This window comes from Pleurodeles waltl, chromosome 1_2 (genome assembly GCF_031143425.1).
Source record: "Pleurodeles waltl isolate 20211129_DDA chromosome 1_2, aPleWal1.hap1.20221129, whole genome shotgun sequence".
In the NCBI taxonomy this organism is placed as follows: Eukaryota; Metazoa; Chordata; class Amphibia; order Caudata; family Salamandridae; genus Pleurodeles; species Pleurodeles waltl.
The window spans coordinates 813480477-813506095 of record NC_090437.1 but is presented as its reverse complement, the minus strand read 5'-3'; the positions used below and the strand labels follow the sequence as shown (position 1 = coordinate 813506095).

Here is a 25619-nt window from a genome sequence, read left to right as displayed (position 1 = left end):
CTTACCCTAAATCTCAGGATGGAATTTGGAAGGACGAGAAAAAGATGTCAGTCAGGACCCATGAAGAGCTTCATATAGAGAGGTTAAAGCATTAAGGGGCATATTTATACTCTGTTTGCACCAAATTAGCATCATTTTTTTTTTACTCTAATTCGGTGCAAAACTAACTCCATATTTATACTTTGGTGATAGACCCGTCTAGCGCCTAATTTAAATAGGTAAAGTCATTTTTGGGAAGTAGAGAACTACTTTGCCTTAATGAGATGCAAGGTAGGCGTTCCCATGCACAAAATGACCCTATGGCCTTAACGCCATATTTAGGGGCATATTTATACTCTGGGGAATATTTATGCTCTGTTTGCACCGAGTTAGTGTCATTTGTTTTTTACTCTAATACAGTGCAAAACTAACTTCATACTTATACTTTGGTGCTAGACACGTCTAGCACCAAGGCCCTGATTTATACTATTTTTGCATGTCCTTAACATAATTTTTTGCTGCAAAAGTGGCACAAACTTACAAAATATTGGCCCTTATTTATATTTGTTGGTGCAAAACTGCACTAGCTCAGTTTTGCACCAAAAATTTTAGCACCAGCTTGTTCCATTTCTGTGCACCAGCCGGGCACCATATTTATGGCATGGTGCAAGCCAGTGCAAAGGGTAGGCTAGAGTATAAAAAATGACTTTAGTCGGGTGGGGCTGGTGGTATAGAAGAAGGGGGTTTAGCACAAAAAATTACTTTAGGCAGGTTAGAGTAAAAAAAAATCACTCTACCCAGATTAGCTTCATTTTATGGTGCTAAACCTACTATGCCACATGACTCCTGCCTTAGAAAAGGCAGGTGTCATGCCCACCACCCCAATGGCCAGCACAGGGGACAAGGGTCCTCTGGGCATGGCCATTGCACCCTGTGCCATGTATGGGGACTCATTCCAGGTCCCCCTATGGCACTTTAAAAAATAAAATGCAATACTTACCTGTACTTATCTGTACTTACCTGGGATGGAGTCCCCCATCCTCCGCAGGTCCTCTGGTGTGGGTGGGGGTGCCCCTGGGGGAAATAAGCACTTGTGGGCTTATTCCATGGTATTCCACCATGGAAGTAGGCCCAAAAGTCCCCCTACACCTGCCCTGACCCAGGGCTTAAAAAACGGGGCAAAGCAAGCTTTGCATCATTTTTGACCCCTCCTTCCTCCTGTGCACCATTTTTGCACAGGAGTATAAATATGGCATTAGGGCCATAGAGTCATTTTTTCACGGGAACGCCAACCTTGCATCTCATTAAGACAATGTAGGTTTCCACCGCCAAAAAATGACTTTAACTCTATAAATTTAGCGCTAGACGGGTCTAGCACCAAAGTATAAATATGGAGTTAGTTTTGCACCGAATTAGAGTTAAAAAAAAATTACGCTAATTTGGTGCAAACAGAGTATAAATCTGCCACTTAGCATCATAAAATGACACTAATCTGGTTAGATTCATTTATTTTGACTCAACCTGCCTAACTTCATTTTTTGGTGCAAAACCCCTTTCTTCCATAGTGCCAGCCCCACCCGGCTAATGTCATTTATTTTTACGCTAACCTACCATTTACACCGGTGTGCACCATTCCATAAATATGGTGCCCAGCTGGTGCTAAAAAATGGTGCAATCTGGAGCAAAACTTTTTGGGGCAAAACTGAGTTAGTGCAGTTTTGCACCAAAAAGTATAAATAAGGGCCTAGGTTTCAGAATCGAATCTCAATAATCAAGCCAAGCAGAACTTCCCACAAAGGGATGTTCAAGAAACTCAGTATAATCTCAGAGCAGCAAAGATCAGGGCTTGAAAGTGAATAAGAGGAATGAGTATGCCCCACACAGAAGCTACTCTAGGAATGAACACTAAAGTAAAAAATCATATCTACACTTTTGCAACATGTTTCATCTTCTTCCTTTCATCAGCCAATCAGCTTTCGTTTTCTTCATGGGAACAGGAACAGTTTGTCATCTCACAGCAGTAACAATAGTCCATTGATTTTTATCTAAATGTTGTATTCTTCCCCAAGGTTTCTCATCATTCACTCTGCTTAGTCATTTTATTAAACCACAAGCTACTTTTTGATTTCTTGTCCTAAACCATGTTATGCTTTCAAACAGTTTGCAGTGTTAAGCTAAAACATTTTAATACATTACCATATTCTATGAAAAGTGTGTCTATGGAAAGGTTAAAACAAACTTCTTTTACATTAAATCATCATGTCCACAGCAAGTTAGTTTGTCAAAAGTTTAACATTTCACATTCTCAACCTAGTTCAACTTTACAAATCTGCAGTATCAACTTTTTCAAGCCTAATACCTGTAAATATATCAGCCAACTGCTGTAACTTGAATTCAAAGATGTTGCATTTTTGTCTGAGGACTACATGTTAATTCTACATGGTATTGCATTCTTTTTTTTTTTTATTAATATGCTTCTATAGAAATAATGTATATTTGTAAAGGAAATCTCCTGTTTATGACATAATGTGAGGTGTTCATAATTTCTCGAAGTCATCATGTGAGGTCTGCATCCCAGAAAGTTCTTGGGATAAATGACACCAGGCTTAGGAACAAGCATTGTGAACTTCTGATAGCATCAAAAAAACATCTGGGTAGAAGGTCCTTTTCTTGATTGGTCTGCTGAGGGAGAATGGCCAGTTCAGGAAGGGATCTAGAATGTTGTAAATTCCAAAAACAAAAATGAAATTCTTCCCACCATTTCAGAGGAATAATAAATAGTTTCCTGTGGGAGCAGCATGCAATGACAGTGTCATAATATTGTAAAAGTGGACAAAGAAAGGAAGCATCTTACAGAAGAGCAACCATTGTGAGGTGTGCACCACTTGGGCAATTAAATAGTGCTAAGGAGACATGAAAATGCTTAATCAATAAAACATGTGACTAACATTATGGACTGGGTAAAATACGTAACAGAACATTATTGGTGATGTGGAAAACACACAGTGTGGAGCTATGTATTCCAACCCCAGAAAAAATCTGTCTCAATCCTTCTTCTCTGACATCTGATAGCAGCAGTCTATTGAGGGCAACACGGGGACACCAATGCTACCCAAGTCTGTAGCACTTTTCAGCCCTGTGTGCCACAGTGCAATGGATCAACTGGCCTGGTAATTTGGGACCGGTTGTTGCAAAGGTGTGGCACTCACTGATGTTCTGAACCCAACTGCCACTGTCAGCTATGGGAAAAATTGCAGTCTCCAAGATGTTGCTCCTGCCCTGGCTCTTGTATCTTTTGTCAGCACTGCAGGAGGTATTGCCCAGGGCCTTCTTTGGAGAACTAGAGTTGCTAATAATGTCATTAATCTGGGTGGTGATAGACGCAGAGGAGCCTTGACAAAGTTATACTCTACCCTGGACAATGGGAGACTAGGAGCACCCACCTATCAAAGACACTATACTTCCGCCTAGTGACAATGGGCTGTATGCTGGCTTGTGGAGCCAAGGGGGCAGGAGCCTGAGGAAGTGCTCAGAGAACTGGAAGAGGTTACATTCCGAACTACCTAATGTCTGTGAGATTAGTTACCAGAATAGAACATAAGTTATTACAAGTGGCTGGGGTATGTTAGAAAAAAATATGTCTATGCTTACTCGCTGGACCTACTGATCTGGTCCTGGCGATTGAAAGCCCAGTTTCTGAAGGAGGGTTGGAAGGAGTGGGGGGTGACATGCTGGAGTGACTTGACCAAGAACAGACCTTGGAGCATGATTGATAATGTGGGCAAACATACAGGGTGAGCCCAGGATGCTTCCTGTTATTTGAGTACTGTCCACTCTGCGGAGGCAGATTTGGGGGATCAACAAAGGGTGCCTGAGCTGGCCCTAGGTCTGGGAGTATTGCTGACTCATGGCCACAAACTCAAGGTAGTCACTCATGTTTATGGGGCAGTGCATAGCAGGTTGCCAAACCCAGGGGTGGGCAATTGAAAACTTGGTGTGAAACTAGACTGGGATGAGAATTGATCCAGACTGTCTGAAAATGGTGTCTGGAGTCTGTAGAGAAGGTATCAATGAATGCCAGACTGAAGTACACCCAGTTTAGTATCCAACGCTAAACTTACCTGACACAGAAAAGGGAGGAGCACATGTACCCGAGGGCATCCCTTCCTGCCTCCGTTGTGCTGATCTAGAAGTTGATTTCCTACATATGCTATGGCGCTGCCCTGTGATCATCAGATACTGGGAAGAAGTGTTGTGTATTGTGGGGAGTTAATAAGGGGGGCTCCTTCCATTCAACCCTAGGCAGACCTTACTAGGGGCGAACCCATCATCAATGAAGTATAAACATGTTAATGGTTTTGTCAATCTGACCCCGGTGTTGACAAAGTGTGGAATCTCCAAAGTGTAGAAGGCCACAGTGGCGTCCCCACTTCAGAGATGGAAAAGTGACCTGCTCAAATGGGATAGAATGGAGGTAACTGTCCAGTCTGCCATATGCTATCAGGTAAAGGGAGGGAAGTTATGATAAGTGGGATGGTTTTATTGAAAAACTAGAACACAAGTGAAATGAACCATCCCCTAAGACATGTCTCCCACACTTCTGTCTGCACTCTTGGCATGAGTAGCCCATGCCTAGTGGTTTTCTCCGATGTGTGGGGGTACCCAGGAGTTGTACAGATATCAGGGCTATGGTCCCCAGGAAAACTAATGTATGTCATTGATTGTGCTGGCCTGATGTGTGTGTCTGTACCATGAGTTGTCTGTCAGCACAAGAAACTGCAGACCCCTATGATGATATATCTGGTATAGTTCACTGCTCCTAACGGTCCTAATAACTACTAACTGATTGCTTGCTTTTGTTAATTGTATTGTCATAAAAATGCAATTAAGATATTAAAAAACATCACCGTAATAGATGTCAACAAAAACTAGTTAACTGTTTCATTTTTTAAGCACTTTCACTGTATCAAATCTGGTTTAGAAATGTGATTCCTGCAATATCCTGCTCTTTGTTACATTTTGTTTTAATCTTTGAAAAAATACATCAACACTATTGTAGGAAATTGGGTATTGGTCAAAACTGGTGTTAACACTACTCAAGCAATGACCACAAATCATGTGAGGGTAAAGCACAAAAGTCACTAAATTAACCTGTGATTAGCCCTCTAGTATGTAGCACACAAACTGTAATAAAGTGAACAAATTGTAAAACAGATATCCCACACCAAGGTAGAAAAATTAGTAAAATAAAATCATTAGAACTGGAGATATGCAATTTTAAAGGTTTAAGTAAAAACATTGCCCAGAAGCAGAAAGTGCTAATTGTGGGTATCTGGTCACACCAAACTTGGACAAAGTAATAAATTCCTGCCAACCGCAATGGATTGTGGATACAGGGACCAGGTGAGTCCTGCTGAAAAAGTTACCTTACCAAAGTCAAAACTTCAGGATTTCACAGGACGAGCTCAACTGATGCCAGTGAGGAGTCCAGGGACTGGGGGGGGAGTACCTCTTGGGGATCAGGAACTCACTCCAGCAGAGGCCACAAGGGCTCAGATAGATCCAGGTAGGTACAGTTGCATGTCCAGGTCCCATTTGCAGCACGAGAGCTAGACAGTTGCAGGGAGGCCTCTGGAGCTTGTTGGTGTTGTGTGTTGTAGCTCAGAATAGGTGGTCAGCTAACTGACCCTTTGAGTAACTCAGGTTAGCCAGGGATGAAGAAAGCAGGTTAACCCTTCCTTTGCAGAAAGTAGGACAGACCTTAAGCAGCAGGGCAGTGCCCTGGGGAACAATGCAGGCCTTAAGTAACATAGCAGCCCTCTGAAGAACAAGACAAACCTCAATCAACAGAACATTCTCTGGTAGCAGTGGGGCATTACTTTGAGGAACAAGGCAGGTCTCAAGCAGCAGGTCAGTCCTCTGGGTAACAAGAGTGTTGTCCTTCTTTCTTAATCTCCGCAGATCCAGTATTGCACTAAAGAGTGGCTTAGGAGGTCCAATATTTAGACCTGGTGCCATCCATTGAAGTGGAGGGATTTTCTAGGCTGACCACTTGAATGGTTCTGGAAAGCTGTGCACCTCCTTGTCCAAGGCTCCAAGACATCTAGGGTGACAAAAGACAAGTATAAGGCTAAGAAGCTTTTGAACAGGACACTGAAACTCTGAACGGGAGGTCAACCAAGACCCTTGGTGTCATAAGTAGAATTGTCATATGCAAACAAACAATAAGTAAAGTTAGGTGTTTCTACTACTACTGTAACAAAATAGATTTGTAAAGTGTGGCTAACCACCCACAAGAGTATCCGGGCGCTGAGAACACAGCTGCTAAGGAGTTCAGTTGAACAGCCAGTTCGAGTCCTTTCCTGAATTCCAGAATAGAGGATGAGGTCCGTAGGTGAAGCGGGAAGTCGTTCCAGGATTTTGCCACAAGAACCACAAGATTCAGATTTCAAGATTTTTTTTTGATACGGGAAGAGGGACGGGGAACATGGCGGCCGGTTGAAGCGCTGACCGCGAACTCCCATCGGACGAGAGACGCGGACGAGAGACGCGACCTGCGACCCCTGACCTGGAAACGACGCGCTGAGAGCCGGAGCAGTCCCGCAGTTGGATCGACGCGCGAGAGGATCACCGCGGCCGTAGAGGGGCCCCCTTGTTGTGACGAGGAAGAGGTTTGGAGGAGAGACGCCGGGGAAGAGACTAAGGGAGAGACTGGGATTGTGCAGGGCTCCTAGACCGGCGCCCCGGGTGAGTCGTCCCTCTTGCCGGGAAGAGCTGTTGATGGCGTTTTTTTTTTTTTTTTTTTTCTCTCTCGGTGTTGAGGTTGACAGAGCTCCCTGCGTGAGAGATACACACTGATAAATCCAGATTGGTAGGAATACCATAAATCGTTAATTAACCTGAACATCGGATCTTTAAAAAACAATCGCAGGTTGAATCTGCATAGGATTATTTTTTTTTTTTTGTGAGCCTTTCTTTTTTTTTTTTAGACTTCTTCTGTCACCCACAGAGGTTTGATGTTAAACTCTCTTATCATTAACTTTGAGCATTGTCTCTTTGCTTTAAGAGTTATTCCAACGTTGTTTCTACTCCTTGAATTAGACCGAGTTGGGCATCACTGGGCATCATTTGCCTATCGGGCTTGGAGTAGCTATTTGAAGGACTCGGAAGGATCCTAGAAAATCCAGTCTCGGAATACGTTACTATTGGAGTGTACTTGTTTATATTGATCTCCCCGCCCCAGGTCGGGAGATTTAATTAAAAATCACGGCGAACAAGGAGGGGGGCGAAATTGCTTCGGCGAGAGGTGGTCAGGGGGTCCCCTGGAATCAAGCTTTAAATTCCAGTATTTGGGCTGAAGCAGTGAGGGGTGTGCGACGAGGGAGATCTTATACCTCTCGCTGTTCTCTTCGTGGGAGTTTACCGGAGACTCCGGGGCTTTCCACTAGGAGTAATTTGAACAGGAATAAGGTGGGAGGAGAACGTGATACCAGCAGAGCCTCTCGGTGCATGTCTCCAATCAAACGCCGCCCCAGGGTTGCACGGGCAGAGGTTAAAAACCTGGTTGGTGCAAGGACTTGTAAGCCCGGCCCCCTGGGTGTGAGTGATAAGCCCCAGGTTTATTCATCAGAGACTGTAGCAGTTACAAATCCTGGATATAAGACTCACGGCGAAGTCTCTTTAAAGGGGACTGATCAAATTTTGTCATCTGTGGGCCCTCCTATCCCTCTCTTGGGGGAAGGCCAACCTGAACTTCTGGGGAGGAGTGAATCACTGATCACAAGATATTTTCGGACTACTACCTTTCCATCGCAGGATATGGCAAATAGTCAACTAACCTCAGATGATTTAGAAATGTCAAATTTAGCTATGCGTTTGGCTAGGCGGTCGCCCCTAAATCCATTAGACAAGGATCTAGATGGACAGGGAGAGGATTCCTCTAAATTATCGGCTTTGTTAGAAGTGGAGAGCAACCCTCTCAGAGGTACAATGTCTTATGGTATGGACGTACAGGCCCTGCTAATCTCTCTTACTAAAGAGATTAGGGAAAAATTTGAGACATCAGAAAATAACCAAACAAGGATTCGGGAAGTATGTGAGGCTTTGGAAAATAAAATCACTTTGTTAACAGATCGGATGGGTAAACTCGAGACTGTGGTGGCGGCCCATGAGGAGCGGGTGGCAGCTCAATCTGAGGATATTTCACAATTAAAACGTGGAGAAAAGTTGTTACAGGACAAACTAGAGATTTTGGAAAATAACATGCGGAGAAATAATATCAGGCTTTTGGGTGTTCCTGAGGGATTGGAAGGGGAAGATATTAAGGGCTATGTGATTGCTTTGATAAAAGAGGTTATCCCAAATACAGCAGGGTTTAACCTGGAAGAGGATATTCAAAGAGTCCATCGTGACCCGTTCAAGAAAAATCCCGGGAAGAAGAATCCCAGGAGGATTCTGATAAATTTCAATACGTACTCTATCAAGGAAAAAATTCTGTCTGAAGCCCTTAAAGTTGGTGTTTTTTCCAAGGGGGATTGGGCCTTCAGGATAAGATCGGACTTGTCTAAAGCAACGTTAGATAGACAGTGGGAATTGGGAAATTTTATGCGTGAGCTTCGTTCTCTTGGGGCTACCGTACAGCTAAGGTTTCCGGCAGCACTCCGGATCATGTGGAAGAACAAAATGTATAACATGAGAGATCCGGGGGAGGTTAGCGCATTTATAGACCAGATTAAGGCGTCACAATAAGATCTAGTGGAAGTATCTCGTCCGATGGGGAGTTCGAATTTAGGATAACAGGATGGTTATCCTAGTAGAATCAGGGAGGGTTCCCCAGGGTAGGGGGGTTGGGTTTGGGTGGGAGTTGGGGTTGGTGTTGGTGGAGGGGGTGGAAGGCACTGGGTGTGGGGGTTTGGGTTGGGTTAGGTGGGTTAGGTGGGTTGAAAGGATAAAAATAAGAAAGTCCTCATATGTTGTTTACCTAGGAGGGGGGTGCGCTGTGCTTATGACGTTTTCCTTTTCTCCTGACAGATATGTCTAAGTATGGGAATTTAAGATTGAAATTTCTTTCTTGGAATGTGAATGGTTTAAGAGTGGTAAGCAGGAGGAGGAAGATTTTTGAATATTTAAGATTGGCGGAAGAGGAGATTATCATATTGCAAGAAACTCATCTCCAACAAACAGAGTGGGAGACCTGGGTTAAACGGTTGAATTGGGTTTCTCTTAGCGTATGCTCCTCCCAAACTAGTGTGATAAAAGGCGTGGCAGTTCTCATCAAAAAATCCATAAAGCTTAGGATAGGATCGGTGCAAGTTGACCCTAGAGGGAGATGGGTAGTGGTAGAACTGTGCGTATGTGGTTATTGGGTCACGGTGGCAGGCTATTATGGACCTAACCTAGATGATCCCACACCATTTCAAGAGTTATTCAATATTTTACTTCTAGCTAGATATCCAGTGGTACTAGGCGGAGACTTCAACATTTTGTTAGACCCTGTACACGATAAGTCAACCCCTCGAGGTACGGATAACTCTCCTAAAATGAGGGCACAGGTGAAACAAGCCATGCAAGATTTAGGATTGGTAGACATATGGCACTGCAGAGGAGGCGAAGGAGACAGATATACATTTTACAATAAAAAATATGGGCATAGATCTAGAATAGATTTTTTTTTAATACATAAAAGTTTATGCCCAGAGGTCAGAAAGGTAGCCCACAATCCAGCTCACCTCTCAGATCATTCAGCTGTAAAATTACACTTGGATATCAGGGTCGTAAATAAAGGTATTAGATGTATAATTAATCGCGCTATACTATTAGACGACTCTATAGTAGAAGCATTAAAAAAAGACACAAGAGATTTCTTTCTTTTGAACCAAGGTACGGCAAGTTTATGGTGTGTTTGGGACGCCTTTAAGGCTTATATTAGAGGGAGGCTTATGAGCCTGGCAATATACAAACATCGTGAAGAAAAAGAGAAATTGGGAGATATGGAATTATCTCTAAAAACCTTGCAAGCTGCAATCCATAAAGCACGAGCAGAAGAGAAGGTCAATTTATTAGAGGACTTGATATGTCAAGAGGTTAATGTTCGGACTAAGCTAGAGGCTTTTTTGGAAAATCGCAGTAAGTTAAAATGGGAAGCTAGCCGATATGCTCACCATGAATATGGAGAAGGTTGCAGTAAGCTACTAGCATGGAAGGTTAAGTCAGACCTCTCTAAAAGATATATTTCAGCAGTCAAATCGGACAATACGATTTGTGTGGAGCAAGAAGAGATTGAGGGGGCATTTGTATCTTTTTTCCAAGACGTATACTCAGAAAGCCTGGTTAATTCAGACGAGTCGATTAGTGATTTTCTAGAAAAACTACACCTTCCAGCTCTAGAAGATTCTGAAAAGACCCTATTAAATTGTAAAATAAATGAGGCTGAGCTTATTGAAGGCATAAAAGCGTTAAAAAAAGGAAAGGCCGCTGGTCCAGACAATCTACCTAATGAATTGTACAAGGTCTTGGGGGAAGTTATTAGTCCTTTTTTATTAGAATTATTTAATTCTATGCTGGTTGAGGGGGCTCAGACGCCTAAATCCTGGAGAGAGGCTATAATTTGTCTAGTTTTAAAGCCAGGTAAGGACCCAATGTCTTGTGCATCTTACAGACCCATCTCCCTGTTGAATGCCGACTACAAACTTTATACAGGGATTTTAGCCAGGAGATTAGGGAGTGCCATAGGCAATCTGATTCATACGGATCAAAAGGGTTTTATGAAAGGGAGGTATCTCCAGGATGTAACACATGAGTTATTTGCTGCAATAGATCTGGCGGAACAAGAAAAGACCCCTCTGGCGATTCTGACTTTTGACGCAGCAAAGGCCTTCGATCGGGTCAATTGGTCTTTTTTGAGGTTAGTGCTGGAAAAAGGAGGCTTGGGATTTCCTTTTGTTAGGACAGTCAGGGAATTGTATAGATGCCCCTCAGCGAGAATTCTGGTCAACGGCCAGTTATCACAAGAATTTAGGATTTGGCGGGGTACGCGACAGGGATGTCCATTGTCTCCCTTGCTTTTTAACTTATATATTGAGCCTCTGGCAATTTCTCTTAGGTTAAGTAAGGAAATTACTCCATTTCAAAGTGGGGACTGGGAAAAAAAAGTAGCATTATATGCGGATGATCTTATGCTATACACCAAGGATGTTAGTTCTACCCTACTAGCGTTCAATACTTTGATGGAGCAATTTGGTAAACTTTCTGGTTACAGCGTAAACACAGAAAAGACAGAAATAATGTGTTGGAATTTGACTTATGCTTCTCCTTTAGTCAAACAAGAGATCAGATATTTGGGTATACGATTAACAAATGATCTAAATGAGGTACCTAAACTAAATTTTAACATAACATACAGAGAAACCAAAAAATTGCTAAAGACGTGGGCCGCTCTCCCTCTTTCCATAATTGGAAGATCCAACATTTTGAAGATGTGTATTCTCCCAAAATTCACCTTTTTATTCAACACTATTCCACTAGAGTTTAAGAACTGCTGGTTTAAAAAACTACAGGGGGATTTATCCTTGTTTGTATGGGCCTCTAAAGGAGTAAGGATCTCGTGGAAAAAGATGAGTAAAAAAAAAGAGTGGGGGGGCATTGCGTCTCCAGATTTCTTCAAGTATTATCTGGCATTTCAATTAAAAAACATTAGAAACCTATTGAATAAGAAGTCAGAATATGATCCGGCGTGGAAAGCCTTAACGGCACACCTCGAGGAAAAAGCAGATCATTTTCTATATAAATTCGGCCATCCTAAGTACTTCAAGAAGGTACGCTTGAAGACACTCAGACATGCATGCAACATTTGGATGCACTTTCGGAAGGTGCTAGAGATACCCTATTTTTGCAGCTCTTCCCCCATTTGGGATTCACCTGGCACTCCTGAATGCCTCACTGATAAATTATCAATTCCTTTGAGAGTGAGTGGGATTGTAAGATGGGGCCAGATAATGGAAGGACCAGAACTGTTAAGCTGGTCGACACTTTATGAAGGGACTGGAGGCACAGTCTCCAAATTCAAGTATCTTCAGATAGCTAGTTGGGTTAAATCGCAACAAATAGGAGAAATAGGAAGGAATATATGGGAAGGGAAATTAAACCAGAAAATCATTAATAAGGAAGTTGCTCTGTGGTACCATGCTCTGTTGGAAGCAACAAGGGATGGGACATCCCTTCCCTTGTCGAAGTGGGGGGGGATCTTTCCAACTCTAGATGTGAAATCTTTATGGAATAGGTCCTGCTCAGAATTGTGGTTCACGACCAGCCCGGCAGAGTTGAAGAAAAACCATTTGTTCACACTTCATAGGGTTTACTGGACGCCGGCCAGATTAACAGCTATCGGGAAAACTCAGAAAAACTGTCCGAGGTGTGGTGACGATAAGGCAAACGATATACACATGTTTTGGCAATGTTCAAAGTTGTGGGAATATTGGGAGGAGATAGGAAACACTTTAAAGATAATATTTAATGTGAACGTAAAATTGGATCTTTCTATGGTGGTGTTTGGGGTCAGTGAACAGGGTATGAATTATCAAAAATTGTCAGCACATCAGGAGCACCTGTTGTTTGTATTAATACTTTTGGCTAGACGAGAAATTTGTCGTAAATGGGTTGACCCCTTTCCCCCCCGTTCTAAGGATTGGCAAATATCTGTAAATCGAATGTGCATAATGGAACAACGAGGTCCCCTTTCTAGAAGGGATAACTTCTGGATGAACTGGGAAAATGTCTACCAATAGTATATTACTGTTTTGCTGTCTGGTCTCCTCCTCGTGCAACTTAAGTCCAATGATTAGTACTCCCCTTACCCAATACTGGGCGATGCTTTGGTTATGACTAGGTTTCATAGAAAATAGTATATCCTGGTTGATGGCATACGATTGGGAGAATAATAAAACGTAGACCAAACGGGACGACCCAAGGGTTACGTTTCCCCCGTCCGGTACCATTTTTCCTCTACCAAAGCATGGGTGATAATTATGAGGACGAAAAAAAAAAAAAAATAAATAAATAAATAAAAAAAAAAAAAGACCCTTGGAATCACCTTGGTTAACCTGGGGGAAAGGGAGCAGGACTAGTTTCCCTTCTCAAAGAGCATGGCCGGCCTCAAGCAGCAGTGAAGTCATCTGGTAGCAAAAGGATAGTCCTCTGGGGAACAAGACAGCCCTCAAGAATCAGGGCAGTCCTTCTTCTGTAATGTTCGCAGGTCCATGAGTGTATTGAAGTGTTGGTCTAAAGGTCCAGTATTTCTACCTGGTGCCAGCTTTTGAAGTGGAAGATATTTCTAGACTTACATACACATCTGGTTCTAGAATTTCTGCCCTCTCCTGTCCTGGCTCCAAGATATCTAGGGTGACAAAGAACTATTGTTAAGTGGTTTGCGAGTGTGCTGAGGAATCCCCTTTGAAATGTAAGTGGGACAGGGAACAGCTTTGCTCCTCCCATCCTGGCAGGATGGCCCGTTCTGCCAACAACTACCTCCCTTTTTCTCACTGCCTGGAAGGATACAAAAAGACCAGCTATCAAACTATTAACAGTCATGTGACACAGCATACAGGCACAAATGGTTAGGACAAGAAAATGCCAACTTTCTAAAAATGACATTTTTTAGAATTGTGAGAGGATTTTAAATTGCAATACTTTTGAGGCCAAACATGAAAATTCTACCTGTTGGAAATGAGGTCTCTAGTTGGCAGTGGTTTGCACCCTGTCCAAGGAGGTACGCTTACTCTTGTCAAATTAAGGGAGTCACACTGCTAAGGTAACCCCTGCTCACCCCCTTGGTAGCTTGGGATGAGCAGTCTGACTTATCTCAGAGGCAATGTGTAAATTATTTCTACACACACAATAACACAGTGAAAACACTAAAAAGGACTCCTCAAAAGTTTTGAAAAATAGCCGGTATTATCTGAGTAAAAAGAGACCAAAACCACAAACCTCTAACATTCAAAAGTCAAAATATCTCTTTTTAAAAACAAGTCTTCATCCATAAGAATCAATGGATGCATCTCTTAACACAAAGTATCTGGGGTGCCCCAAAAACAAAGACAATGTGGGCCACAGGAGAGGTGAGGGACTGGAAAACAAATCAATGAGTAGGTTCCTTACTGCACAGGGGCGGTGATGCGTTGATTCTTTACTCACAGGTGAGACGATGCATCCATTCCATACTGGGAGGGGAGGTGATGCATTGATTCTTTCCTCTCAGGAAAAGGCCTTGTGTCAAATTTCAGACATGCAGCCTTGGTTCCTTACTGTGGTGCGGGGTTGATGAAAAGTTGATGCCCAGGGATGATGCATGGAAAATCCAGGCATGCTGTGCAGATGGGACCATGGTGAAACAGGTGCTGCGTCAATTCTCCAGCCTTGGGGCAGGCTCTGCATTGATTCTTCAGTCATGAGTCAGGTGCTGCGTCGATTCTTCCAGGAAGGTGTGTTGGTGCGTGAATTTTCTCCTTTAAATTACCAGCTTGCACTTCCAAGGGCCCAGGGACTAGAGCTGGCACCACTTGGCAAGTTAGGTCTCTCAGTACAAGAGCCCAGGCACTGGCAGATGACGTATTTGATGTCCATGAGACTTAACATGAGGTATGCTCACTCCAAGCCCTTGGAAAACATCTGGAAGCAGGATGTAGAAAGCCAAATCCAGTCCTTTCACTCCTGGACAGAAGCAGCAAGCAGCAGGCCAGCACAACAAAGCAACAGGCTGACAAGGCAGGCCCTCCTATAGCATCCAACTCTTTTTCCTGGCAGAAATTCCTCAGTCCAGAAGGATTCTAACTATGTGGTATCAGAGGTCCAGTATGTATACTCATTTCTGTCTTCGAAATAGGCAAATTTAAAAAAGAAGTCTTTGTGGTGCACAAGACCCTGCCTTTCCCTGCCCTGGCCCCAGACACACTCCGGGAGGTTCTAGACTGCTTTGTGTGAAGATAGGCGCAGCCCTGTTCAGGTTCAAGTGTCAGCTCCTCCCACCCTCTAGCACAGGAAGACCTGTCAGCCTGGTGATAGGCCATCAGGATATGCAAGGCACAACTCAGATCCCTTTGTGTGAATGTCTAGAGTGAATGCACAAACAGCCAAACTGGCATCCTGAGCCAGACGTGTATTCAGCATTCTAGGAAGAGGCATAGAATGTTAAAGTAAGAAAATACCAACTTTCTAAAAGTAGCATTTTCAAACTCACAGTTCAAAAACCAACTTCACCAAAAGATGTATGTTTAAATTGTGAGCTCAGAAACCCCAAACTTCAAATCTCTATTTGTTCCCAAAGGGAAACTACACTCAAAAGATATTTCAAGCTAATTCCCATGTTACCCTATGGGAGAGATAGTCCTTGCAATACCCTGCAATAGTGAAAAAATGAATGTAGCAATATTTCACTATCATACCATGTAAGACACCCCAGTACATAACCTACATTTTAAATACACTGCACCCTGCCAATTGGGCTGCTTTGGGCCTACTTTAAGGTGACTTACATGTAGTAAAAGGGGAGGCTTGGGCCTGGCAAGTGGGTGCATTTGCCAGGTCGAAATGGCAGTTTAAAACCACACACACAGACACTGCAGTGGCAGGTCTGAGACATGTTCACAGGGCTACTCATGTGCGTGGCAAAATTAGTGCTACAGGCCCAATAGTAGCTTTTGATTTAGCAGTCCTGGGCACCTATAGTGTACTTTACTAGGGACTTACTAGTAAATCAAATATGCCAATCAGCAGTGGTAAAGTGCCCAGAGTCCTAAACCGGGCAAAAACATAATTCAGCACAGGATCAAAAACAGAAGGTCAAAAACAAAAAGACAGGGGAAACTATGCCAAGAGCTGACAAGTCTAACACTACCTGTTCTAAAATAAGCGACTCTTGAGGGTCTACCTTAGAAGTGACTTATATATAAAAAAAATGAGGTTTACGCCCAACCAAAGGTTTATTCTATTAGTCAAATAGCAGGCCTAAGACAAATTTTAAAGGGCTACTTACGTTAGTGACACAATACTGGCTGCTGGCCCACTAGTAGCATTTAATTTACGGGCCCTGGGTATGTTGTGCCACTTTATTAGTTATATATAAGTTAATTAAATTTGTCAATCGGGTGTAGACTACTTTCACCATGCGTTAAGCCGTGAGAACAAGCACTTTGGCATTGGATATGAGTAAGTAAGGTGCACACAGTACTGAAGCCAACAAAAACGAATTTCATCAAGAGGAGGTGAGTAGGAAAAAGGTGTGAGGGAAGACCACCCTAACAGCTGTCAGGTCTAACTAAAATGATCTGGAGTTATTCAATAGTACTTAATCTAGTTATTTATGAATAATGGAGGTCAGAGTCTGAATTGCAGAGATTCCAACTTGTGACCTTTCAGTAGGATTTATATTACGCCTCATAGGCATTTGTGATAAGCTTTTACTCACTGAGCCACTGTGCTGTCACCCAATCACTTATGTAGTTTTGAACAATTAGAAATAGCTGATAATTACTAACAATAACACATTAATCATCTGCCAGACGTAATCCTGCTAGGTGATGACCCAGTGTCGTATCAATCTGAAGAAATGCATCAAATGAAAGAAAGCTCGTTCGCGTCTGGTTCGTGGAACGTCCTCTGTCACGTGCTTGATGAAGGTGAAACAAACCCAGTCTTCCGTGAGTTCTTCTTGTTGGTAGAGATGTGTGTCGGCTCATCTCGAGTGACACTAAATCACACGGCTGTACACTGTGTTCCTAATCACGATCCCATTTAGTTGTCAATGTGTTGTGACACTTGAGTAGAAGTGCTTTTTAATTGTGGCTATAAATTATAAATTAGCATTTCTTAATAACAACATCGGCAGAACAGGAGACACTTTCAGTCTAAGGATTTGGGGGAGGGGGGTGTTGCTAGAGGTATGTGAAACAGTGACTATCACAGCAAAACTGCCCTTGACTTGTTTTTGTAGTCGCAGATACTCAAGCTAGTGATGCTGCCCAAGAATGATGCTCCCTCTCAGAACGTATGTAAAACAGGCTTCAACCAGCTGATTTTTGGTGGAGTATTGCGCAATAATGACCTTGAACAAGGACAGGCGGGTGTATATCTCGGGCCATGATTTATTTACAAGAATGATGCTCCCTCTCAGAATGTATGTAAAACAGGCTTCAACCAGCTGATTTTTGGTGGAGTATTGCGCCATAATGACCTTGAACAAGGACAGGCGGGTGTATATCTCGGGCCATGATTTATTTACAAACAGGGGATAACAAGCTCAGAATACTCATCAATAGATTCTTGAGGCACAAAACATCTATGCTATATTCAGTAATTTCCACAGAGCACAGTAGCAGTCACAACACAAACATACACAGACAGCGGGCACCCATGACCAACACTGCCAAGTTAGTACTGATCACTTTCGTTTCTTTTGGGTTGCACATTATCACAAAAAAATACACTAAACTCAAAATATAGTTGCATAGTTAAATTAGTCAAGATATTAAGGGGCATATTTATACTCTGTTTGCGCCGGAATTGCGTCGTTATTTTTGACGCAATTCCGACGCAAAACTAACTCCATATTTATACTTTGGCGTTAGACGCGTCTAGCACCAAAGTCCATGGAGTTTGCGTCATTTTTTAGCGTGGACACCTACTTTGTGTTAATGATATGCAAGGTAGGCGTTCCCGTCTAAAAAATTGACTCCGCGGCATGTGCGCCGTATTTACACTCCCGGGCGTGAGTGGGCGGGTCAAAAAAAATGACATCCAGCCGCTTTTGCGTCGTTTTTTAGCGCCTGGTCAGGGCAGGCGTTAAGGGACCTGTGGGCTCGGAAGGAGCCCAGAGGTGCCCTCCCATGCCCCCAGGGACCCCCCCTGTCACCGTTGCCCACCCCAGGAGGACGCCTAAGGATGGAGGGACCCATCCCAGGGAACATAAGGTAAGTTCAGGTAAGTAAGAATATTTTTTTTTTTTGTGGCATAGAGGGGCCTGATTTGTGCCCCCCTACATGCCACTATGCCCAATGACCATGCCCAGGGGACAGAAGTCCCCTGGGCATGGCCATTGGGCAAGGGGGCATGACTCCTGTCTTTGCTAAGACAGGAGTCATTTCAATGGGGGTTGGGAGTCGAAAAAAATGGCGCAAATCGGGTTGAGGCGAAAAATTTGCCTCAGCCTGACTTGCCCCATTTTTTGGCGCCCAAGCTCCATATTCCCCTACGCCGGCGCTGCCTGGTGTACGTCATTTTTTTTCACGCACACCAGGCAGCGCCGGCGGCTAACGCCGGCTAACGTCATTGAATAAATACGGCGCCCGCATGGCGCTTCAGAATGGCGTTAGCCGGCGCTAATATTTTTGATGCTAAACTGCGTTAGCGCAGTTTTGCGTCAAAAAGTGTAAATATGGCCCTAACTGTCCTCTGATTACCAAAATTGGGCCCATTTTATAGTGATCATCCAAGGACGGCAAAAAAATGTCTCAAAGGACCATTAACTGCAAACAATAATGCTAGCCCCCTCAAATGAAGAACTATCACCAGCTTATCACATTTTGGTCCTTACATCTCCCTCTCTCAGATACAGATCGACACCTAAGTTAAAGTTTTGTACACAACCCTTCTGTCACACTATCAGGGAGCCCATGCACACCTACCTGTTTTCTTCCGAAGATCGTAATAATTCCACATAAGATTTGGCATTCAGGTGTTCAGCTCCTTTTCAGCTTAGAGTGCTGAGTGGGGTGGCCTGTAGCAAATATCCACCCATAGGTGACAATGACATTTGACTACATTGACAAAAAAATGGTTTCTATGATCAGAAGATAGGAACGTAAAACGCACAAACACAAACCAGCACAGGAGGTGAAAATCAAAAGTCTATTTATTCACCAAGCACTCACTACTTTGGTTTCAGATAGACGAGAAAGGGAAAGAAAACAAAAAACAGTCCAGAAATTTAGGACTTGGTAACAACTGTACCGATGTCTTTTTACTTCTTAGTTGTCCATGTCTGTGCAGAGTTTCCCAGCAGTGTTGTAGGTAAATGTGTTTTAATCAAAGAAGAAAACCGTAGGAAACTGAAATATCTAAAAACAAGGTAGGCAGTATTGTGGCTGCGAACACACTTTTCAAAAACATTTCGGCTGTGAAATGTCTCACAGTTACAGGAGAAAGGTAACATTGTGACTAATCAAAACATGAAACGTTTTTGAAGTGAATAGCTCTCACTCATGCTTTCTAGATACCATTTACTTACAGTTTTCTAGAAATACACATGGAAGATTATCTGTTGCATTGGTTTTCTGGTTGTAAGCAATTCCTCTCTGGTACCCCTGATCGCACATGAATTCACCTATTCCTGCACTGGTGACCAAGAGTTGCCTGACAAGTATCTTTGGGAACATTTTTATTTTGGTGCAACCTGGGAATGACATAGAAGAGGGTGATTGATTCAATTTGAACATTGCCTCACTTATTATTCCTGCAGCATCACAGCTGAGCTCTCACCTCATTACTTCAGCATTTCACTTCCCAACTTGGAAATCTTACTATGACTCCAAAATCATCGCTTCCCCTTAGCTCTAATTCCTAAGGTTTCACTTATTTTTTGTGCTAACCCCAGTATATGTTGTAAGTTATCTTCTTTGAATTCTGCTGAGTCAAGAGAGAGCATGGGTAGGTATACCATTGCTGTCTATTGGAACCATTTTTCTGACAAGCCACATCTGGGGACAAAGGCCAGCACCCTCTGCAATACTAACCCAAACACTTTCAGCAAAATAAAGTTAAGTGCATGGATTCCCTGACAACGTTTCCAAACTGACTTCAATACAGCAGAGAGAAAAAAACATTCTCCTTGATGTTCGAATTCTTCCAGGTTACCCAACTCAGACATCTATCTAGTCACAATGTACAGGAAGGTTGGCCAACACTTGTAGCAACCTTTGTTAACTAATTCCCAAAAGAAAAATTCAAACATTTCATGCTCTGAAATGTCGCAATGTAGTCTATTTTTATTGGTGGGGGTCAGCGGGATGATTTATTAGTCCAAGACACACAGAGATTAGTCAATTTGCAGCTTTCCCTAAACACCAGCATTACATTCTAAACGAATCTTTGTTGTAGTGTAGGAACCACAAGCTCTTGTTGGATGCGTGAGGCGTAGATCGTTTTCTGGGCTTTAACTGTCCAACATTGTGTAATTTATCTTGTACTTGACGTGTTTACTACTGATGGATAGGTTGCCAAGCACTGGACATAGTACTAGAAAACGTTGACATTTCTCTCTCTTTGTGACTTGCAGGACACATAAGTTGTGTTCTTACTTGCAGTCATCTGGAGCCTGTCTTCCAATCAATATTCAGTCCCTTTGCACATTTAGACATCACTGAAGACCCTACGCATCGTGTAGATTTCCCTCAAACCTAATCGCTTTTTATGTATGTAAATTAAAGTTAGCACACTGGATCATCTCTTTGACTTATATCTTGCTGAAAAATGAGAAGCCCCTGGCCTAATAACCCCGACAGTGTTTCTGCTCCATTTCTAAAATAAGGTACCAAGCAGCCAATAAAATTTTGAATCTAGAGACCAGTGACAATTTCCTTACTCACGAACCATGGCTAACTAGACTGTGATTCTGAAGTCTGCTCGGATGCACATTAAAAATAACGTGTTATATGAAATTGTATTAAATTACATCGCAAATAAATTTTTACTGTTTCCCAAATCCTCAAATGTGTCACCATCTCAAAGGAATGCAATACTTTCTAAGCTTCCTTTTCATTTCACGCACAACTCTGTGAGCTAGTTGCAGAATGACAATGTACCATTACAACATTTTAGGAAATTAAAAATCATGATTTGGTCGCACATTTAAATAGAAACTTGCATATACAATATGTCAGTTTTACTACACTCCAATCGCACCCTGTTTCTTTTCATGTCTAAGTAAACAGTGCTGTTCCAAACATCATACAAAGGGAAACACATTATTCCAGTTTGCTCCTTTGCATCTGCTATTGGTAGGTTAAACCCAAGGATGCAACAACACACTGAATAATAAACATACAATTGTGATCAGTCATTAGCTCTGTAAATCCAATAAAATGGATTCCTCTGTAATTGCACAGGGGCAGTAAGATCTGTGTACAGATTCAGTTTTCATCAAGTCAGTTTCTATTTAGATTGTATTCATGTTTGTAGCCTCAAAATCAGAATGGTATCTGAAAATATCTTTGCAACAGTGCTGAATAGGCTAGTCCATATAGTGAATAGTTCTTTATTAAAAATGGCTCTACAAAATATACTGAGTCCTCATTCTTGCGATTTTGATAGCACCCAATCAGCATTGTTCTACTGTGCCTTTTCCCTGCAAGTCATTGCAGTCATGCTTTTCACTCTGCTCCACTGACAACCCACCCCCGACACTTACGGATGGCTGAAAAGTCTCCATTTATCGCTACATATTACAACAGGATTTCACCTGAGAAAACTCTAGAAAGCCATTTCAATGTGATAACGCAGATCCAAGTTCATAAGTTTAAATAATTTTCTCCTTGGCCAGCAAGGAAATCTTCGGTCTAATGTTCTGAACAGCAGCTGGTGAGGATGTTCAAGTTCTTCCTATGCTCATAAGTGAAGGTTCAAGGGCCATGTCTCCAGCCCTTCATCAAACCTCAAAGCCTGCATTCTGGACATAGGCAAGCCATTTTCTGACCCCTCTCACCGCAGGTTGTGGCTGGCTTGCAGTCCATGGTCTGTGTTTCTCAGTTGTATTCTAGGATCCACCATTGTTATTAAATATTTCCAAAACTGTCATGTTAACATGTTGAAAAATCCACTGCTGGGTTTCTGACAAGGGGTCACATCTGTTCATAAAAATCCTCTTTTCTGCTGGGTTGCAGTCAATGCAGCTACCGCTCACAGAGTGGAACAGTGTTTTATCCTAAAGACACACACGAGAGAGAAAAAAAGTTATTTGAACTGTCAACTCCATACAATCTGACAAAATAGTAAGCCCTAAAGTTCTAATAAAACATTCACCTACCCACCATTGCTACATAACACACACTCCCTTTCCAAGCAGACTTACATTTGTGTGAGAAATGTTAAATTATTGCTTCAGATTCTGTTTTTATTTTTCCCATTCTGAACATCGTATTTAGTTTATTTTATGTTAGTTGTTTTTATATAAGCTACCCAACTGGGCCTCCCAGTGCTTCATGCAACAACCTCTAAGGTTACGGGTAATCTTTAAAGTAAAGTATCAACTCAGTGCCATGTCCTTCATTTAGAAGAAGGGTGAGTGAAGTAAACTGTTGAATGGCAGATAACTCCTCCTGCTTCATTCCCTCTTCAAGATCTTCAGGAAGTTTAAAATGGAAGGCATCCATCTATAAGGGAAATCAGTTTCCATGTTTCATCTAGGGTGTTGGTTCCACATGGGTGTTGATAGCAAGTGCCACAGATTTGGCTTCAGGAGTTTACAAATAGGGAGATTTTCTTGAAAGAAATGTTTTAGGTAGGGCTGTGTTCTAGTGCAATTTTTAAATACAGTTTATTGGCCTTATATGGCAATAATACAGTTATCTCTGTAATGCACTGTAAAGTTCAGCTAGTTGTAAATCATGCTGCACCCCTAATTTGCACAGTTAATTCGATAGGCCACATCAAGCCCATGTTACACACATTTAACTTGCTAGTAATGCTGGTTCAGGTTAAATGATACATTATTTTTTTCCAAGTACATAATTGAAATATATGTAAAGTCTACTTTTTTGTGGGTATATTACTGCTCCATCATAATCTCCTCAAGAATTTGAGTACAGGCACCCGTGGCGAGGAAGTCATATTTCTCCTTTGTTAGGTATATCAATAGATTGTATTATTGGTTGAGGAGGGTGAAACAGCACTGAAGCAGCAACTACAATCTTATAGGGTGAAACACAAGCAACCTGAGCTCAACGGGCTGGTAGCTTGCAAAAAGCAGTCAGGCTTAGTTTAGAGTCAATTTGTAAAGTATTTATGCAGCACTTAAGACAGAAATGAAGTAACAACACAAGAAAAGAAAAATCCCACACCAATTTAGAACAAGAGTGTAAAAGTTAATAAATTATTTGAGACCAAAAAACAACAAAAATCCAATCAGTAGATGTAAGAAATGGGGTTTTTGGTTGGCAGTCAGGTTAACCTCTGTCCAAGCAAGAACCCTCATTCTAGTGAGGGTAAGTCACACACAATCCAAATTATCCTGTCCCCACCCTCTGGTAGCTTGGCACGAGCAGTCAGGCTTAAGTTAGAAGGCAATGTGTAAAGCAGTTGTACAATAAATCATACAACAACATAATATAGCACCACAAAAATACACCACACAGTGTTTAGAAAAATATATACTATTTATCTGGGTATTTGCAGGTCAAAACGATCAAAGATGCAATACGAATTTGTAAAGATATCACTAAAAAGTGATATGAAGTGTCTTAAGTCTTTAAAAAGTAAACAAAGTCTCTTTCAAGCACAAAGTACCTGGTTTGGAGTGGAAAATCTCCGCAGAGGGCCGCAGAAGAGGAGATGCGTGGAAAAATGGTGTGTGTGTCGGTTACGCCCCTTCACACACGGACTTGCGTCATTATTTTCCACTCGAGGAGACGTGCGTCATTCTATGGGAGAAAAAATGGTGTGTGCGTCAGTTTCGACCCTTCACACAAGGACTTGCGTCATTATTTTTCACTCGGGGAAGATGTGCGTCGTTTTCCGGCACGCAGACCGTCTCCTTTTATGGATCGCGGAATTACCAGATGTCCCAGGGTCTGTGCGTGGATTCCTTGGCTTGTTATCTGGCTGTGCATCGTTCCGGGGGGCTGTGCATGGAATTTTCTTCCTCAAGGCAGGCGTCGCATCAATTTCCTCTCTGGAAGGCTGGCGGCGTTGTCCATGCGAGGCAGTACGTCGAACTTCCGGTCGCACCGCAGTCGTCGCGTCGAGCGGCGTCTTTCTGGATTGGCGTGCGGCGATTTTCTCACCGCATAGCAAGCTGTGCGTTGAATTGTTCGCGCATGAGGAGTCCAAATGAAAAAGAAAAATCTTTTTGGTCCTGATACTTCAGGGAACAGGAGGCAAGCTCTATCCAAGACCTTGGGGAGCACGTTTGAAGCCAGACAAGAGTTCAGCAAGGCAGCAGGCCAACAGCAAGGCAGCAGTCCTTTGTAGAAAGCAGACAGGTGAGTCCTTTGAGCAGCCAGGCAGTTCTTCTTGGCAGGATGCAGGTTCTGGTTCAGGTTTCTTCTCTAACAAGTGTCTGCTGAGGTAGGGCAGAGGCCCTGTTTTATACTAAATTGTGCCTTTGAAGTGGGGGTGACCTCAAAGAGTGGCTAAGCAATGCACCAGGTCCCCTTTCAGTTCAATCCTGTCTGCGAGGGTCCCAGTAGGGGGTGTGGCAGTCCTTTGTGTGAGGGCAGGCCCTCCACCCTCCCAGCCCAGGAAGACCCATTCAAAATGCAGATGTATGCAAGTGAGGCTGAGTACCCTGTGTTTGGGGTGTGTCTGAGTGAATGCACAAGGAGCTGTCAACTAAACCTAGCCAGATGTGAATTGTAAGGCACAGAAAGATTTAAGTGGAAAGAAATACGAACTTTCTAAAAGTGGCATTTCTAGAATAGTAATATTAAATCCGACTTCACCAGTCAGCAGGGTTTTGTATTACCATTCTGGCCATACTAAATATGACCTTCCTGCTCCTTTCAGATCAGAAGCTGCCACTTCAACAATGTATGAGGGCAGCCCCAATGTTAGCCTATGAAGGGAGCAGGCCTCTCAGTAGTGTAAAAACGAATTTAGGAGTTTTACACTACCAGGACATATAAACTATACAGGTACATGTCCTGCCTTTTACCCACACAGCACTCAGTTCTAGAGGTTACCTAGGGCACACATTATGGGTAACTTATATGTAGAAAAGGGGGAGTTTTAGGCTTGGCAAGTACTTTTAAATGCCAAGTCGAAGTGGCAGTGAAACTGCACACACAGGCCTTGCAATGGCAGGCCTGAGACAAGGTTAAGGGGCTACTGAAGTGGGTGGCACAACCAGTGCTGCAGGGCCACTAGTAGCATTTAATCTACAGGCCCTAGGCACATATAGTGCACTCTACTAGGGTCTTACAAGTAAATCAAATAGCCAATCATGGATAAACCAATCAACAGTACAATTTACACAGAGAGCATATGCACTTTAGCACTGGTTAGCAGTGGCAAAGTGCCCAGAGTTCAAAAGCCAACAACAAAAAATAGGAGGAAGGAGGCAAGAAGTTTGGGGATGACCCTTTCAAAAAAGCCAGGTCCAACAGTAGAGCTAGAGATTTGCAATAAAAAAAAAGATAAAAATAGTTCCTGGAATGACAAAGTGCAAATTGTGTTCTTCAGGTTGATGACGATGGAGCGCAGACAAGCTACAGGAACTCAGTTAGGCTGGCAGAACAAAAATAGCTTAAAAGCTGTTTTGTGGAGGTTGTGAGATCCTGTGTGAAGAATGCCTTGCACAGCAGCGGTTCCGGGAAACTGCAGAGCTACAATGTGGAGACCTGCCTTGCTGTTGAGGATGTCACAATGAGGGACTTGCAATGCGA

The 25619-nt window shown here is 42.8% G+C and overlaps 1 protein-coding gene across 2 annotated transcripts in view; it reads right to left on the bottom strand.

Annotated features, from left to right (window-relative positions):
• Window positions 1-18859: 18859 nt before the first annotated feature.
• Window positions 18860-25619, bottom strand: part of GALNTL6 (polypeptide N-acetylgalactosaminyltransferase like 6) — a 2249191-nt gene continuing 2242431 nt past the window's right edge. For both annotated transcript variants that reach the window (XM_069244332.1, XM_069244340.1), the window contains one exon: window positions 18860-21943. In XM_069244332.1, coding sequence (XP_069100433.1) covers window positions 21776-21943 — 168 coding nt within the window. In that variant the 3' untranslated portion in view covers window positions 18860-21775. The remainder of the gene's footprint in view (window positions 21944-25619) is intronic.